Source organism: Lagopus muta, chromosome 1, assembly GCF_023343835.1.
Source record: "Lagopus muta isolate bLagMut1 chromosome 1, bLagMut1 primary, whole genome shotgun sequence".
NCBI lineage: Eukaryota > Metazoa > Chordata > Aves > Galliformes > Phasianidae > Lagopus > Lagopus muta.
In genome coordinates this window covers 173,231,656-173,247,336 of record NC_064433.1, presented here as the reverse complement: position 1 = coordinate 173,247,336, position 15,681 = coordinate 173,231,656, and the positions used below count along the sequence as shown (strand labels likewise).

Below are 15,681 nucleotides of genomic sequence, written 5' to 3'. Positions count from 1 at the left end.
AGTATAGGTGTAAGACACAGGGAAAGGCTAACGCGATTACGCGATTCAGCACGGCCCTGCCATACCAAGATGTGAGCTGGCTCTGGTGTAGCAGAGCCGGATCTGCAAGCAGTGCAGAAAGCTGTGACAAGTTGGATTTTCAGAGCGTTTGAAACTGCTTTAGTGGGAATCCACCCCATTCCTCTTTCCTCTGTGGGAAGAACAGAGTTCTAAATGCTTTATGCTGCCATAAAGGTTCTTGCTGACTGCCTGTAGCTCAGTTCCAACTCAACCTTGACCTGTCCTCAGGCTCAGACCAGCAAAAACCCCTTGCGACTACAGTATATTGGGTGCAAGCAGTGACAGCAAGGTGGAACCTCGCACCCTTTACAAAGCTGTCCCACCTCTGAAGCTGTTTCAATGGATGCTCCTGTAGTCTGTCCTTTCACGTAGAGAGGGAAAAATTATTTTGTGCCGAGTGAACCAGGCCGTGCAGCAAACCACGTCGCACTTGCTTTCGCAGCAGCGGTTTTATAGAATAGGAAAATGGACGTTTGCAAAAGAGGGAGGGAAAACGCGAAAAACTTGGTGTTTCCGCCCGGTTTCGAACCGGGGACCTTTCGCGTGTTAGGCGAACGTGATAACCACTACACTACGGAAACTTCCCATGTCTGAAGTGCTCCCAGAGCTCACCTTCAGGGCAGCTCCACCGAGCGGTGGCCTTTTGCTGTTTGCACTTTCAGCCATATCAACGCTTCAAAAACGGAGGGGGCGAACGGAGAGCAGTTTCCACCGCCACAAACCGGAGGCAGGCAGCAGCTGGTTGCCACAGGGAAGAAAAGAACTGCAGAAAGAAAATAGCGCATCCGTCCCTGGGTGGGCTCGAACCACCAACCTTTCGGTTAACAGCCGAACGCGCTAACCGATTGCGCCACAGAGACCCGCTGAACATTCCGGCCTGCGAGGTCATCCTGATCACTGTGGCGTCCACATTCCTGGGTGGCTGATGAACGTTTCAAGTTTTGTTTTTTTGTTGCTTTTTTTTTTTTTTTTTTTTTTTTTTTTTAAATCTAAAGACACCGATTCGCTTTTTTAATCTGAAGAATTTAGGAATATTCATTCTCTCTTTTTAAATCTCCATTGTTTCTACAACCTTCTACATACAGACAGGGAAACAGCAGACAAGCAGAAGAAAATACAGCCTACAGCTGTGCCTGGGGGCAGGGAGCTGCAGGTGGAAGCCTGGTAGCCTCTCAGATTCATAAAACCCAGCAAAGACCAATGAGTGTACTCCAAGAGAGAGGAAGACAAAATTTAGCACGTGCCGATCAGTGAGTGCATGGCTGAAGCATCCAAACGTCCCAAAGTTCTATTAAGGAAGGGCTAATTGGGACAAGGGACTTGAGGAACAGGAACCAAAATTCATTCTCACACGTTTAAGAACCCTGCCAAAGCCATTAGGCCTCAGGGAAGGCCTTACTGCTCTCTACAAGTGCCTGAAAGGAGGGTGTGGAGAGGTGGGGGTGGGCCTCAGGAAACAGCTATGGGATGGGAGGAAACAGCCTCAAGTTGCACCAAGGAAGGTTCAGGTTGGAGAGTAAGAAAAATTTCATCTCAGAAAGGGTGGTGAGGTATTGGCACAGCTGCCCAGGGAGGTGGTGATGGCACCATCCCTGGAGGTGTTCAAGAGCTGTGTAGACATGGCTCTGAGGGACGTGGTTAGTGGGCATGGTGGTGATAGGCTGACAGTGGGACTTGATCTTAGAGGCCTTTTCCAACCGTAATGATTCTACGGAGGGTGTATACGAGTCTACACTTCAAATCAGTAAGCGATCAAACAACCTGTGTCCTGTGACACTCGTATGTAGGACTTCCCATGTTGAATTTAGTTTGGACACTTCCACTGGAGATTTTGTGCCGAGCTGAGCAGATATCATAAGTGGAGAAACACATCCCACAAGATATTTATAGGTCTGCGCTCAGTCCTTTCCTGTTCTGTCTGAGAGCATTTCTACAAAAGATTTTCAGAGAAGGAGATTAATGTGCTGGAGGTCTCACAGTGCAACGGGAGAAACTTGCTGGCTTTGCACGTTTCCATGGGCTCCGTGGCTCTACGTGTCAGGTTTATGTTCCTCACACAGCAAGATAAGGGTTTCCAGCAGTGATGCAGCAAGCAGAGGGGATCCAGCAGCAGTGGGGGAAAAACAGCATCGCCCCTGCCTGGGGTTAGGGGCTGCAATGAGTGCAGGCAATTTCCTGCAACTCTCATTGTCGGACAGTCATACCAAAAACATTCTCACTAGCACAGCTCTTTCCTCCTTGCATGAAGAAATCAGCGTAGGAAGTCCTGGAGCTGATGCAATTACATTTCTTTTTGGTGGGGGAAGGAGAAGGAAGGGAATACCAAAGCATAGCGAGAAGAGGAAATGAGGACTGCATGTTGCTCAGCACAGAGCTGCAGGAGGAAGCTCCTGAGTCCTAAGTGGTGCCAAGGGGCAGACAGGGCTGGATGGGGCCTGGGGAGAGCAGAGTGGCAAAGAAAAGCAATGAAATTGAAGGAGAAATGGGCTGGGGAGGGTGGGATGGGAGGAAAGAGAAGGCATCAGCAGCCAACTGTCATAGGCCAGGGCTGCTAGGCTGGAAAGCCAGCGGCTCCTGCTATTTTATTTTAATTTTTGCATTATGGTAATGTCAAACTTCATGTTAAATGCCATCCTTGAGCACAAACTTACCAAGAGTTAACTCTCAGAAAAAAATCACAGTCCCAAACTATGCCAGATGTTGCTGCTCACACAGCAGTGTCTGTGCTGTCCATCAGAAACCAGCCTCTGACTGCTCACAGGCTACACTCATCAGTTCCTGATCACTGACATGCTTCTGTACATTTGCTTGTACCCAAGTTACGTGATCTTCTTATCAATTACTTCAGGTGATAACAATTTGCATGACAGTGAGGTTGGGTAAAGCCACAGCTGTAGGTGAATTTCCCATCTCAAAAAGGAGCAGATGGGTTTTTTCCTGGAAGGACATGTGCACTTTGATGAGGATGTTTTCCAGCTGTCTGATAGAATCGTACTTTCATAGATCATAGAATGGTTGGAAGGGACCTTAAAGCCCGTCCTATTCCAACCTTGCACTGTGGGCAGGGACAGCTCCTACCAGCTCAGGCTGCCCAGGGCCCATGCAGCCTGGCCTTGAGCACCTTCAGGGATGGGGCACCCACAGCTTCTCTGGGCAGCCTGAGCCTCACTGTCTTACAGAAGACACCATGAGCCTCCTGCATCTCGTGTTCCCCTGTCACCTCTTCCCTGGGATCAAAGCTGGGGCAGGAGACGCCACAATAACTTTTTTCATCCGTATTGGGCTCAGACTAGGGAAACTGCAACTTGAAGGGTTGAGCTTGTAAACCTGAGGGTTGGCAGCTGCCACCATCTTCCAAGTGTTGTCTCACATTTCTCCAGGCTTCACCTGTAACTAAGAGGATGCAATGAGGGACGCTGTATGCTGCAGCTGCGCTGTGCTGGCAGACACCCAAGAATGGGGTGCTGCTCTGCTCCCACAGGGTTGTAGGAAGTATTTCACGATCTGAGATAACTCAGACCCTCACTTCCTCCTTCTGCACTCACAGGGCTGAGCTGCTGCCACGGCTGCACTTCTGCCCACTGCCTGCTCACAAAATGGATCAGGAGACCCTGGGGAGCGTCGTCCTGCTTGCCATTGTCACCTTGATCAGCGTCATCCAGAATGGTGAGGCAGAAATCCGTGTACATGGGAGGGGAGAACAATCCGGTGTTCATTAGATAACCTCTTGCTGTGAGTATGTGCGTGTGCAGGCATCCCGGGCAGGCATTTGGCTTCAGCAATGCTCTCAGCACACTGCCTAACATGCTGTTGTTTCTATGGCTTGTCAGCCCTGCTGTGAGTCAGTCATATGTATGTCAGCTAATGAAAGGGGTGATGTGTTGGAGCTGCTGAGGACAATGTGCACTTAGATCCGATAACAGGGACCGTGGCTGAAGCCCCAGTGCTGCTCTTTGGCTGAATCCCTGTTGGCTGCAGAGCAGCAGCAAGGGGCTGGAGCTCTGCACAGAGCCAGGTGAAGGCAGCAAAATGGCACTGACCACCTAGAAGTGTGTTTGGGTGATGTGGGGTCACCTAGCTGTCCAGATCCTCTAGCGTGACTAGATTGCATTATCTGCAGCCCCAAGAATGCTGAGCATTTTCTGCAGTGGGGAAGTTTCATTTCTTGCTCTCATTCAGACCCCTACCCTCAGTACTGTTCCTTGGAGCTTTTCAAATAAAACTGCAAGCTGCTCTTCTACGCAAATCTGTTTTTAACTTGGTCAACCTTCTTCAACCATACTTAACCATCCTAGTAGAAAATACTGCTCATCATCCAGACAAGGGAGTGGGTTTTGCCCCGGATGCACTGCGGTTACCCAGGCTCAAGAAGCTTGGTGAGTGACTGAGAGAAATGCTTGAAATCCCAGTGAGTGCAGACCTCATGGTTCATGCCTGGAAATGGGCTGTGCTGCAGGGAGGGGAAGTGGTGGGGGCTCAGCCACAGAGCAGCAAAGTGTGAAGATGGGTGAAATCCTGAGGTAGACTTTAACTGCTGCGCTCTTCAGCACAGTCCTCGCTAGTGGTAAATGCACAGCAGATAGTGAAGCAGCATAAGGAGTGCTGGGATCAGAGCACAAACATCTTCCTCCTTCTACCCTCCTCTACCCTCTACCCTGAGTAGCACAGGGAACGAGGCTGTGGTCAGTCCATAATGCCTGTATCTGCTGCCCTTTCGTGGTCACTCTCTGTCCCCATTCCATATGGGATGCCTCCTACAGATGCCATCCTTCCCAATCTAATTCCACATGGGCTTCCCACAGGCTGCAGCCCTCCAACCACAGCTCCAACATGGCTCCATACTATGGGGCCCACCTTTCAGGACCTGCTCTACTGCTGGCTGTTCTCCACAGGTTGCAGCTTCATCCCAGGGCCTCATCTTGCAGCCCCCCTGCTACCAAACCTAGCCGTGTAAACCCAATACACTCTGAAACTCAAGCACTTGCCTTCCAGCCTGACATGCACTTTGCTTTCATGGAAATCCCTCTGTGAAATCACTGACCCCAATGCTGTGGGCCAGCAATATTGCAGAGGTCTCTGTGTGATGAATAAGGGTGGCACACAGCCCTGAGCTATGATTTCGAAGCTTGTAGCACTCCTCCCAAGCTTTCTATCTGGAAAGATCTCCATGACACACATACTGTACGTTATGCATATTGTATGTCACGTATACAGTAATTAGGGCATAGAAATGCTTGTCAAAGATAACAGTTGTACTAAACTCCCGCTATAGCTCAGTGAGACATCTGCTGACTGTCTTTAAGTACTTGGAGCCAGTAATGATGTAAATTTGGGTTTGTATGTTTGTCTGCACCTGATGCAGGATTATAAAGCAGTGAAAGCTGTAAAGAGTATAAAGCATTCTGGTGAATGCTGCTGTTCCAAAGCTGCATGCAGGCTGCATTGCTGCCTGTCCATTTGACATCACCTCACTTGCACTGGGAATCTCCACATCCTGCAGAGTGACTGAGCAACCAGGCACTGCTGAGTCACATACAGAGCTTTGGTGTTATTCTTGCATCACTGCAGTGTTGCAACCAAGCAGCCTTCAGGGCAAATTGAGCAGATCAGGACAGAGGAAGTGACGTGAAGCAGGTGGAAGGGGCAACCCTACATGACTGCCAGCACACACTCAGCTGTAGCATCAGCATGCTGTTCAGTTTGTGTGGACTCAAGAAACAATCCCATGGCCACACATGGAGCCAGTTCATGGGAATGGCCCACTGAAATAAACCTGAAATGACCTGAAATAAAAGTGCATTATCTTCATCTGGACCATCTCCCCAAGGCCCTTGCTGCATACTCCCAAGTGCCAGACCGCAATGGATCAAGGTCATAGCAACTGAAGAAACCCTGGAGCCATGGGGCATTGATCCCAGGTGCAGCTGAGTGCACTTAAACTCTTGGCCCCCTCCCCTCCTTTGCACCTCCCTGCTCAGTTCACCCATCTGCACCAGGTTGTGAAACCACATCCTTGATTCAAGGTTTGGAGGAAAAGAGTGAGAAATATAACCACAGTGTTGCAAGCTACTTAACACAGTAGTCTTTCCTTTCTCCAGCATCACCCTAATAGGAGCTCAACACTGCTGTGCTGCCTGCCCAAACCTATGCCAGGGGCCACCACTGGATGGGACCTGCCAGCTCTGCTCTGCTCTTTTGCAGAGCTTCAACTCAAGGGGTTGTACCTCCTAGGATGCCCTTTGAGGTGGCTCTTCTCATGCTGATAGCTTGACATCTGCGGGTGCTTTTCCTCTGTTTCTCTTTGTAACTCATTGTAAAGTAAGTAAAACAGCTATCTCCCCAATGCTTTTCAGTGTCCCCAAAACAAGATGAAACAAAGCCTGCTCTCGTTCATGATGCAGGTGTTCATGATAAATCCATCTTTGTTTTTGCCTTAATGCCCAGCCCTTTGACCAAGGATCACGTCAGAGATGATGAGTGCTTCCATGGCTCGTGCCTGGATTTCCATGGCCAGGTCCTTGCCCAGGAGATCCAGAAATCCCTGGGGCCTACCCAACCATGACCCTGGAGGCTACATGCCAGGAGTATCACCATCTGCTCCTCCAAGTTCCTGTGCTCAGTGGCCAGCACCACGTTGGACACAGCTGGGTTTAACCCAATGGCATCATGGAACTCTCTGCTGCAGCTCACCTGCACCTGGGAAGTGGCAGAACCTACAATAGCAGAGAGAATCATAGAATCATCAAGGGTGGAGAAGACCCCTAAGATCATCTAGTCCAACTCTCAGCCCATCCCCGCCCTGCTCCTCGCTGCCACATCCACACGGTTCTTGAACACCTGCAGGGACTGTGACTCCACCACCTCCTGGGCAGCCTGTCCCAGTGCCTCACCACTCTTTCTGAGAAGAAGTTTTTGCCCAAGAGGGAGATGTTTAAAGCTTACCGTTGTCTTTCTCCAAAGGCTGTGCCATCTTTTAGGGATCTCATGCTAAAAGGAAAGGATGTGCTACATGTCCCAGTAAGCTCATCCAGTCCAAGGTCAACAGGAAGTGGTTTACCATCACAGGAGCATGCCTTTACACTGAACAAAAGCATCATGCTGGCCAACCTGGTCCTCCATTAACAACCCAAAGCACATGGGTGAGAACACTGGGAGCTCTTGGTCACTGAGCTGCTGAATGGTGGCAGTTATGGGCCTTCAGATTCCAGGGATGAAGCCTGCCAGTTTAGCAAGTTATCATATTGCTACAATAATGTATGGGGTTTTTGTGTGTTTTTTTCTTACCTTTTCTCTCTCTTTTTTTTTTTCTTTTTTTTTTTTAATTGTCCTGATGTGTTTTCTTTGGTATACATCTTAGACTAATATTCCAAACCATAGGGTGATTTGGGTGCACTGAGATTGGGTGCATGATGATACAATGCTTGTAGCTTGTAGGCTGTCAGAACTCTGCCAGGTGTATTTAGACACACGATTGATGGTCCCTGTTTTAGTGTAATTAGACAAGAAGTGTTTGTCAAGCATACAATACATTATCTTGCGGTGCTGTGTTTTTGCAGCAGCTAACATCCTGACATGATACCATTGCTTAAAAGTAGGAAGCAAACTATACACAGCATCAGCCATCAGTGCTAGGTTTGCAACAAGCCTTTCTGGGAAATGAATACAACCTATTGGATGTCCTTGTTTTGGCAAAACGATATCACTGAAAGAGCAGCAATTCTCTTTTCTCCCCACTCTGTCAGAGAGTGAGGATGAGTTCTGGCAGCTCTCACCAGCAGGTTTTTCCCCCTGGAGAACAAATAACAGCACTGGGTTGTACGTGTGCAGCGGGGGGGGGGATTTAACCATGTTCAGGTGAGAGATACTGACAGCAACATGCAGATGCATGGGGATGTCAGGGTGACACCATGTCATGCCCTTGCATGGAGGGTTGCGTTACGCCATGTTGACAGAGTGAGTGTGCTGGCGACCCTGCACCTCCACACATCTGCACATTCTGCTGCTGCTCAGGCATACACAAGGATGCGTGCACTTCTGAGATATCTCCAGATTACATTTCAGATCCAACAGCTTGTGTTGGTTTTTGTTTGTTTTTTTACAGCTTTTTTTGCTAGCAAATTGGAGCATGAGAGTAAACACTGCAATGGCAAAGGAATCCAGCGGCCAGGCTCCTCTGCCTTTGAACGTGTCTACACTGCCAAGTGAGTAGGAAGAGCCAGTGGGGCAAGCCTGGGCTCACCGCCCTGTTTCTTACAGCTTAATCCAAACTCTTAGGGGTGCAAAGTTGGGCTCCAAGGCTTTGCTCTGCAATCCCATTGCTGTGTGCGCTGTGGCAGAGGTTAGACCTGTAGTTCTCCAGTGCATTTGCTGCTGAGCAGGACGTGCAGACCTGATGTTCTCTATGTCCCCTATCTGGGATCCAACTCTCCGAATCGCACCTAAAACTGGAAGTGTGACGTGGGCACAGCCATTGTCCCATACATGCTGCAGCTCCAGGGGGAAGCAATGCTGACTTGAGAGTAGTGGCAGAGCTCTGAACAAGTTCTGGCCCTCTGCTTCCCCACTGCATTTGCTGCATCTTGTCTTCAGCATTCCTTCAGAGGGAGCAGAGGGGAAAATTAATTCCAACCCAGAAGAGAAAAGAACATAAAATATTTTTTATTACCCGTGAAGTACTGGCAATACGCTCAAAAAGGCAGAGAACAGCAAAATGCTGCCCTTCACAGGTGTGTGACCTCTGCAAGAGCACATCTCCCTCTGAAAGTGCATTCCAGGCTGAAGGAGGGAGTCAGAAATGATTCCTGTGCATGTGCAAGGAGACAGGTTAACCTTTCCAGACACTCCTTTTTGCTGTGCAGTTCTCCTTTTGTTGGCTCCACGCAGCTCTCAATGCTCATCGCTTGATTAATATGACTTAAGCACAAGGATTTCCTAAGCCGACAAAGCGTGCAGCTCTGTTACACATGCTAGAGGAAGCAAATGCACTTCCCAGCTGCTGGGCTCGCTTGCGGTTTCTTTCCTGAGCGGGCAGAACAAAGAGCTCATTCTCTGCATGAGGTGGCAGGTAGGCAAATCCTGGGCGAGGCAGCAATCATGTTGGGGCACAGGCACATGAGGAGTTGCTTCCCTGGCTGCTGCCCACGCAGCATCCCTGTGCCTACACGAGGCTGCTGTGGAGCCTGCACAGCCCAAATCCACTCCACAGTTGTTCATGGATGAAAGAAACCAATTTTCTTTCAATATTCCCTGTATTCTGATTTCTCTCTCGTAAATTCCTTCCTAGCCAAAACTGTGGGCACACGTACCCTACGTTTCTCGCCGTGCTTTGGTGCGCTGGGCTTCTCTGCAGCCAAGGTAATACTTGTTTTCACTCCCCTTCATGACTTTAATTGAGAGATGGAGAACACGTTAGTACTTCAGGTGATTCCCCTCAAGGAGTCATGGGCAAGATTCTACTGAAGGGACATTCAAGGTCAGGCTGGACCAGGCTCTGAGCAACCTGATCTAGCTTTAGGTGTTCCTGTCCCAACTCAAATGATTCTGATTATGGGGCTAGTGAGTGCAGGCATGTGAAAGTGGTACTGCCACCCACTTAGAGCTGATGACACACACTGAGCATTTACGCGTTCCACTCAATGGATTCTTGCAATACAGTTGGATAAAGATAGGTCAGGAGCATTACTGCTGCCTTCCTAGGGCTTGTATGCTGTTCTTTCTGGAAAGGAAGAGTTTCATCACTAGACAAAGAGGTGTGGGGAAATCTGGTACACTCCTTTCTGAGTTTCAGTGGGACCGGGTGCATGTTTTGCATGACTGAGGGAAGAATTACACTCAAAAAGTTCTTGGAAAAGGAGAGTGGGGACAATACATGTGAGGGACCCAAGCTGTCGTTTGTAATGTGTTCTTCTACCCTTTGTGCAGCACCCGCCGCCTTTGCTGGCCTGATGTACTTGTTTGTGAGGCAGAAGTACTTTGTGGGCTACCTGGGGGAGAGGACCCAGAGGTAAGGCTTTGCAGAGCTTTTTCATAAAACCTGGGAATGTTTCAGAGCCATAGAAAAGCTGGGGTGGGATGGGACCTCTGGAGGACCCCTGGCCTGACCCCTGCTCTAGCAGGGACATCCAGAGCAGGGTGCCCAGAGCAATATCCAGGTGGCTCTGGAGGATCCCCAAGGAGGAGACTCCACAGATTCTGGGCAGCCTGTGTCAGTGGTCCATAACCCACACAAAAGTGCTCCTGGTGTTCATAGGGAACCTCCTGTATGCCACTGTGCCCATGACCTCTGGTCCTCAAACTGGGCACCTCTGTTCCAGGCTGAACAGTCCCAGATCTCTCAGCCCCCCTCCTCACAGGAGATGCTCTCATCCCTCCCTACCTGTGTCAACACACGCATGTGTGTGTGCTAGTATTTGCACAATATCCTCCTCTGATCTTAATAAAGCTAATTATGCATGTGTGGAACAAAACCATCCCACAGTCACTGGTGGCTATAAAGACATTCAAGTCCCTCTGAACAGTCACTTTGGTGAGAAAAGTCCTGCACTGAAGTGAAGAGATGAATCCAGGCCCAAACTGTTCAGAAAATTTCCAATGACATCTACAAGTTTGCAGCGGGCCAAGCAGAAGAGCAGGAATTCCCTCCTCTGTGACAACCCCTGGAATGCACCTGATGCTCTCAGCCAGAGCCTGGAGGCTGAGGGCTCCTTAGGTAAGGTGGACCTGATAACGAATAGCTTTCCTCTCTTCCTGTTTCCCCAGCACACCCGGGTACTTGTTTGGGAAGCGCATCATTTTGTTCCTGTTCCTCATGTCTGTGGCTGGTATACTGAACTACTATCTCATCTACTTCTTTGGAAGTGACTTCGAAATTCACATAAAGACGATAACCAGCGCCATCTCACCACTGCTTCTCATTCCCTAGCTCCTCACAGTGCCCAGGGGTCAGCCTGCTTCACATATCAATATCCAGAAGCAGCTATAATTCAGCTGTTTAAGAAATAAACCTATAACCCTTTCAAATTGCTGTAAATCTAATGCTCAGTGGGCTTTGTAGCTTGATTTAACCTTGCTTTTTCCTTCAGGAAAAAGATTTATTGTGAGCACTCAGCATGCTCAAGGAACAGTAACAACTTCCAGCTAATTCATCAGAGTTTTTTCATTAAACTGCATTTTGAAAGCCAGTTGCATGACTGTAAGGGACATTTTATGCTTTCATTGTAACTGTGTTCCTTAATGCTCATGATGAAAGCCAGGAGCCTCTGAGCTTCATCCCTGAAGGATGTGCAGCCACAACCATGTCCTTATGCAGGTTTTCATCATCACCCTTCACCCATCTGCCTATGCAAATGCACAGGACAGCCTCTTCTCTCACCCTTTCCCTTGCATTTGTTGGTGATTGAGAGCAGGACAGCAGGCTGGCCCCTGTCTGGTTTTCCTTGATCAATATTCATGTGTGTAATGCTCCCAGCACTGATCTCATCCATACCTCAGCCTGGCTATCCTCCCAGAGCTGTGGAAAGGGGCCTTACATCAATGAGGATCTGGTAAATTGACAGCAAGATTGGTTTTGTTTTGCTTTGCTTAATAAAACAGCCTGAAAGGATGAAATCCATTTGCTCCCATCTTCTTTGTGCACCACTGACGTGATGAAGGTGAGTAGTACAGCTCCACCACCTGTGGGAGCTGCTTTGAGGGACATGTTTTTAACAGCTCTCTCCCTATTAGCAAGCTCAATTAGCAGCCTTCATCACTAACAACACGCCTCAGCACGTTCATGCCAAAGAGCAGCCTTATGAGAGAAGAAAGCTGTGATGGGCAGACAGCCCAGCACAACCTTTGTAAGCATTGCTACCATAAGAGCGCTTAAGCTCTTAAACCTATTCGATTACCACATGCAGGATGGGTAAAGCTGCATGCCATGATTCCTTTTGGAGGGACAGAGTCACAGCTGTGTGAGCAGAGACTGTACAGAATTGCAGTCAAAAGAGTTTGATTCTCTTCACCTGCACTGAAGGGCAAAGGATGATTGAATGGCTCTTTGGGGTTAGATAATCCATCCCAGCACTCTCAAGCTTCCCTGATGACTCAAAGGCTGGTCTATACGCCTGTATGTAGGTGAGAGCGCTCAGGCCTGGCCATCTTCAGAAGGAACTGAGTCCAGCCCCTCTTCTGCTGTACTAAATAATGAATATTTTGCAAGATTTTCACCTATTTACTTCCTCAAAACTTTTCTGACAACAAAAGAAATGAAAATGTAGGCAAAATCCATTTTCCATCTGCCTATAAGTGGAAATGACGATAGTCACAGACAGACAAACAGGTGGTGCATGAACTGATCACTATGTAAATTTTCCATGAATGTCACACTGTTTTCCAGGCTGCAGGCATGGCTTGTGGTTACATTTGCCTTTTTACTCTTTCTATGAAAAAGAAAAGGCAACACAAGTGTTATTTAGGCTTTCCTCACTATGTTACACAACGCCAGTTTTTGTTTTCTGTATGCAAAACTACCCTGATCTGGGCAGCGCAGTTGCCACCACTTTGCACATCAGAAAGCTGCAAGCAATAGATCCTTGTGCACAAATGCATATGCTACTGTAAAAGACGAGCAGACACATACTAGGAATGTATACACATGAACCTGAAAGGACCTGCTGAGTTGCACTGGACGTGGAGGCAAGGTTGGTGGCAGAGCCTTGTGATGGCTGCTGTTCAAGGCTAGCCTGCAAGCTGCCAGGGCCTGCACCTGTGCTTGGTACTAGACCAGAGAAGAAGCCTGCACCTGTGCTTGGTACTGGACCAGAGAAGAAGCCAGGGCTCTGTGCAAACATCTCTTGCTTTCTCATCCTGCTAACTATGCTGCTCTTCTAAATTTCCTCAGCATCTTGTGATGGAGTGCCACAACCACACTGCCTGACCATCTGTATCCCAGATAAACACATAAATGCACTGTGTATGTGTGTATATACACAAGCACAGTGTGTTTTCTTACTGTACCTATATATAAATATATGTTAGCTGCTCATTCATATGAATGCTAGGTTTTCAGGAAGGCAGGGATGCGGATCACTTGGGCACCAGCCCTCTCCCAGCTTGCAGGCTGTGTACATCAGAGAGATAGAGGTTGCTGGAAGCTGGGCTGTGGCAGGATGCATTTCAGCTGCTGACAAAGCTGCAGAACGCACACACTATTCTTGCCACAGCAGCACATCTTCCATACAGCACTACAACCCTCTAGTGGAAACTTGGTCCTTTCGACACGCAGGTCGCTTCTGGTGCCAGATGAGCTGCTTCTTGGAGCCTGACAGTGATGTAACAGCACTCACAGCTCTCAACAGATGCCTTTCTACTACTGAATGATATTTTTTATTATTCTGCCACATCAGAGTCTGATCCTGAAGCATGATCCATCGTGTCTGTCACAAAGTGTTCAGTGTTGAATGCAGAGAAGCAGATAAAATCCAGGTAGGAGAAGAAATCTCCGCATGCCACCCAGAAGAATTTCCAACATTTAGCAAATTTTCAACTTCCCAGAAAGTACCCATTTGGTCTGCATCTGTGCCAAATTTCTGAACAAATTCCTGAGGGTCGAGTCATTTCAGCCAGAGTGAATGGGATGAGCACTGCCATGGAGAAGCTGCAGATCCTGCAGAGCGTGGCAGGTAGCACTCTGACACCTGTGAGAGGGAAGCTATGACATTCATTGGGGGAACCTGGGGAGCTTCGCTGATAATTTGAAGGTTTCTGTCCCAAGAATCGATAGTGAGATGCAGGACACCAGGGAGCAAACTCCCTGCACATGAAGCTGCTTTTTCCTTTTAGAGGAGAAATAATTAACTTGTGAGTTATTTGTTAGTAAATTGTCAGTAAGTATGCCTGCTGGTGGATCGGCCTGATGAAAAAACATAGGAGCTCATCTGGCTGAAAACCACCTTTTCATTTATTTTACCCTATTAGATTATTTTTAATCCGGCTCAGCTCCCCAGTCTTTCACAGCTATAGTTGTACAACCAAGAAGCCACACTGTCTGGGGAGTTAAGGGCCCTAAAGAATACTCATCCACTGTAAACGCCATCCTTCATTTTTTTTTTTTTTTGCCTTCAGACACTCCTGCATGTGTGAGGTTTCCTTTCCCTAACTCACTTGAGAAGTCACCAAGCCCACATTCCACTTCTTGCACCTCACCCAGTCCGTAGGATTCACATAGCATCCCATCCATCACAGAAAATAAGTTTGTGCCTGGTTTCTGCCAACCTTTTCCTGCTGCTGTATGAGACCTCTAACAGCACCAAGCCTACACAAGGCATACAAGCGACAAGGCTAACAAGTGGAAAATAGCAGCAGGAAACTCTGTCTGGGCATGCTACAGGCACCAGAACCCTGTGAATCATTGCTTACCCCACCCACTGACAGTTTAATGGCTCCTGGATTGCTGTATTGCAGAAAAGTACTTTTATTTCCCAAGCAGGGTCTCAACTTTGTGATTTTTTTTTCCATAGTAGCAGGATGTAGCCCTTCTGATGGGGCTTAGCTGGCAACGGCAAAGTCTGAGTTCCAGTTTACAGAGGTTGCTAATGAAACGTCAGATCCCTGGCAAATAGCTGAGCTTTTCCCGTCCCCACGTCACACTGCCTTGAAAACAGTGTTTCATTGAAAGGGAGAACTGAAAAGCAGGAAGGTAGATAAACAGTGATGCCTTGTTAGCAGAAAGGGCTCCCAGTGGTGGGGAAACACCCTAAGTAAGATCAGTATTTCACACATGTCCACCAAACCCTTCTCTTCACCTCTTCTTCTCACGAGGTGCCACCAAAGTGCTTGTCCCATAGGAGCACCCTATGGGTCTTTCCTGAACCTGGCCTTTCCTGGCCTTACCACAATTGCACCCTAGGGTACTCAGTGCCAGTATTTCCCTGTAAAACCTCTTTACAAGAGACTGCCCCATCCTTTGGGGTTTTGGGGGCTCACATCATGCCTTGTGGTGGCCTCCTCCAGCAGGCCAGACCGCCGCTTGCCTCCCAAACCCCAGGCAGCAGTTCCTGGTTTCCCTAAGACATGTGTGGTCTAGCAAGCAACCTGCCAGCCAGCCAGTGTCCTAATTGGAAACAGCATGAACTCACCCGAGCTGCATTCCTGGCATTTACCAGGCACTGGGCACAAGGCAGGACATGAAGATGCTCAGCCACACAGCTGTGGGCGGTCTTTACCCACTGCCACTACGCCATGCGTCTGGGGTATGCCAAAGGAGGCTGTGAGGCCTGCTACTGGATACCACTGAGCAGAGCCTGATTCTGACCTCTCTGCCCCCTTCCATAGGGTATATATTTGTACTGAGAACCTCCTGAGCCTCCTCCATGCTGAGCAGTCCCAGTTTTCTTGGCTTCTCCTCACAGAATAGATGCTCCATGCCCTTCAGCGTCTTGGTGGCCCTCTCCACTAACTCCATGTCTCCCTCGGACTGGGGGACTAGGTTTGGACCCTCCCTCAAATGGCCGAAGACTGCCTATTTCTGTGGGTTGCAGCAACTCAAGGAGAGTCTGAGAGGGGCCAGCGCTGTTGCACAATGAATTGCAGTGTATCTTCTCCTGTGTTTGGGGGTTGTGTTGGGCTTCTTGTAGCTCAGAC

The 15,681-nt window shown here is 48.6% G+C and overlaps 1 protein-coding gene and 2 non-coding genes across 3 annotated transcripts; 1 reads left to right on the top strand and 2 right to left on the bottom strand.

The window, feature by feature from the left end:
• Positions 1-568: 568 nt before the first annotated feature.
• TRNAV-AAC (transfer RNA valine (anticodon AAC)) lies at positions 569-641 on the bottom strand. The gene has a single exon. It is a non-coding gene; the product is annotated as a tRNA-Val (tRNA).
• A 205-nt stretch (positions 642-846) lies between these two features.
• On the bottom strand, positions 847-920 carry TRNAN-GUU (transfer RNA asparagine (anticodon GUU)). Its single transcript has one exon. It is a non-coding gene; the product is annotated as a tRNA-Asn (tRNA).
• Positions 921-3,594: 2,674 nt separating this feature from the next.
• On the top strand, positions 3,595-11,661 carry LOC125696845 (arachidonate 5-lipoxygenase activating protein). Its single transcript, XM_048953057.1, has 5 exons — positions 3,595-3,726; positions 8,162-8,261; positions 9,344-9,414; positions 9,982-10,063; positions 10,819-11,661. Exons 1-5 carry the CDS (start codon positions 3,657-3,659, stop codon positions 10,979-10,981), a joined length of 486 nt encoding a protein of 161 aa, XP_048809014.1. The 5' UTR covers positions 3,595-3,656; the 3' UTR covers positions 10,982-11,661.
• The last annotated feature ends 4,020 nt before the right edge of the window (positions 11,662-15,681 follow it).

Excerpts from the sequence above, each read along its gene's own strand:
- LOC125696845 (XM_048953057.1), top strand. The coding sequence starts at position 3,657 with ATGGATCAGGAGACCCTGGGGAGCGTCGTCCTGCTTGCCATTGTCACC. Across the intron at positions 3,727-8,161 it reads GATCAGCGTCATCCAGAATG|CTTTTTTTGCTAGCAAATTG; the intron begins GTGAGGCAGAAA and ends GTTTTTTTACAG. Across the intron at positions 10,064-10,818 it reads CTGGGGGAGAGGACCCAGAG|CACACCCGGGTACTTGTTTG; the intron begins GTAAGGCTTTGC and ends CTGTTTCCCCAG.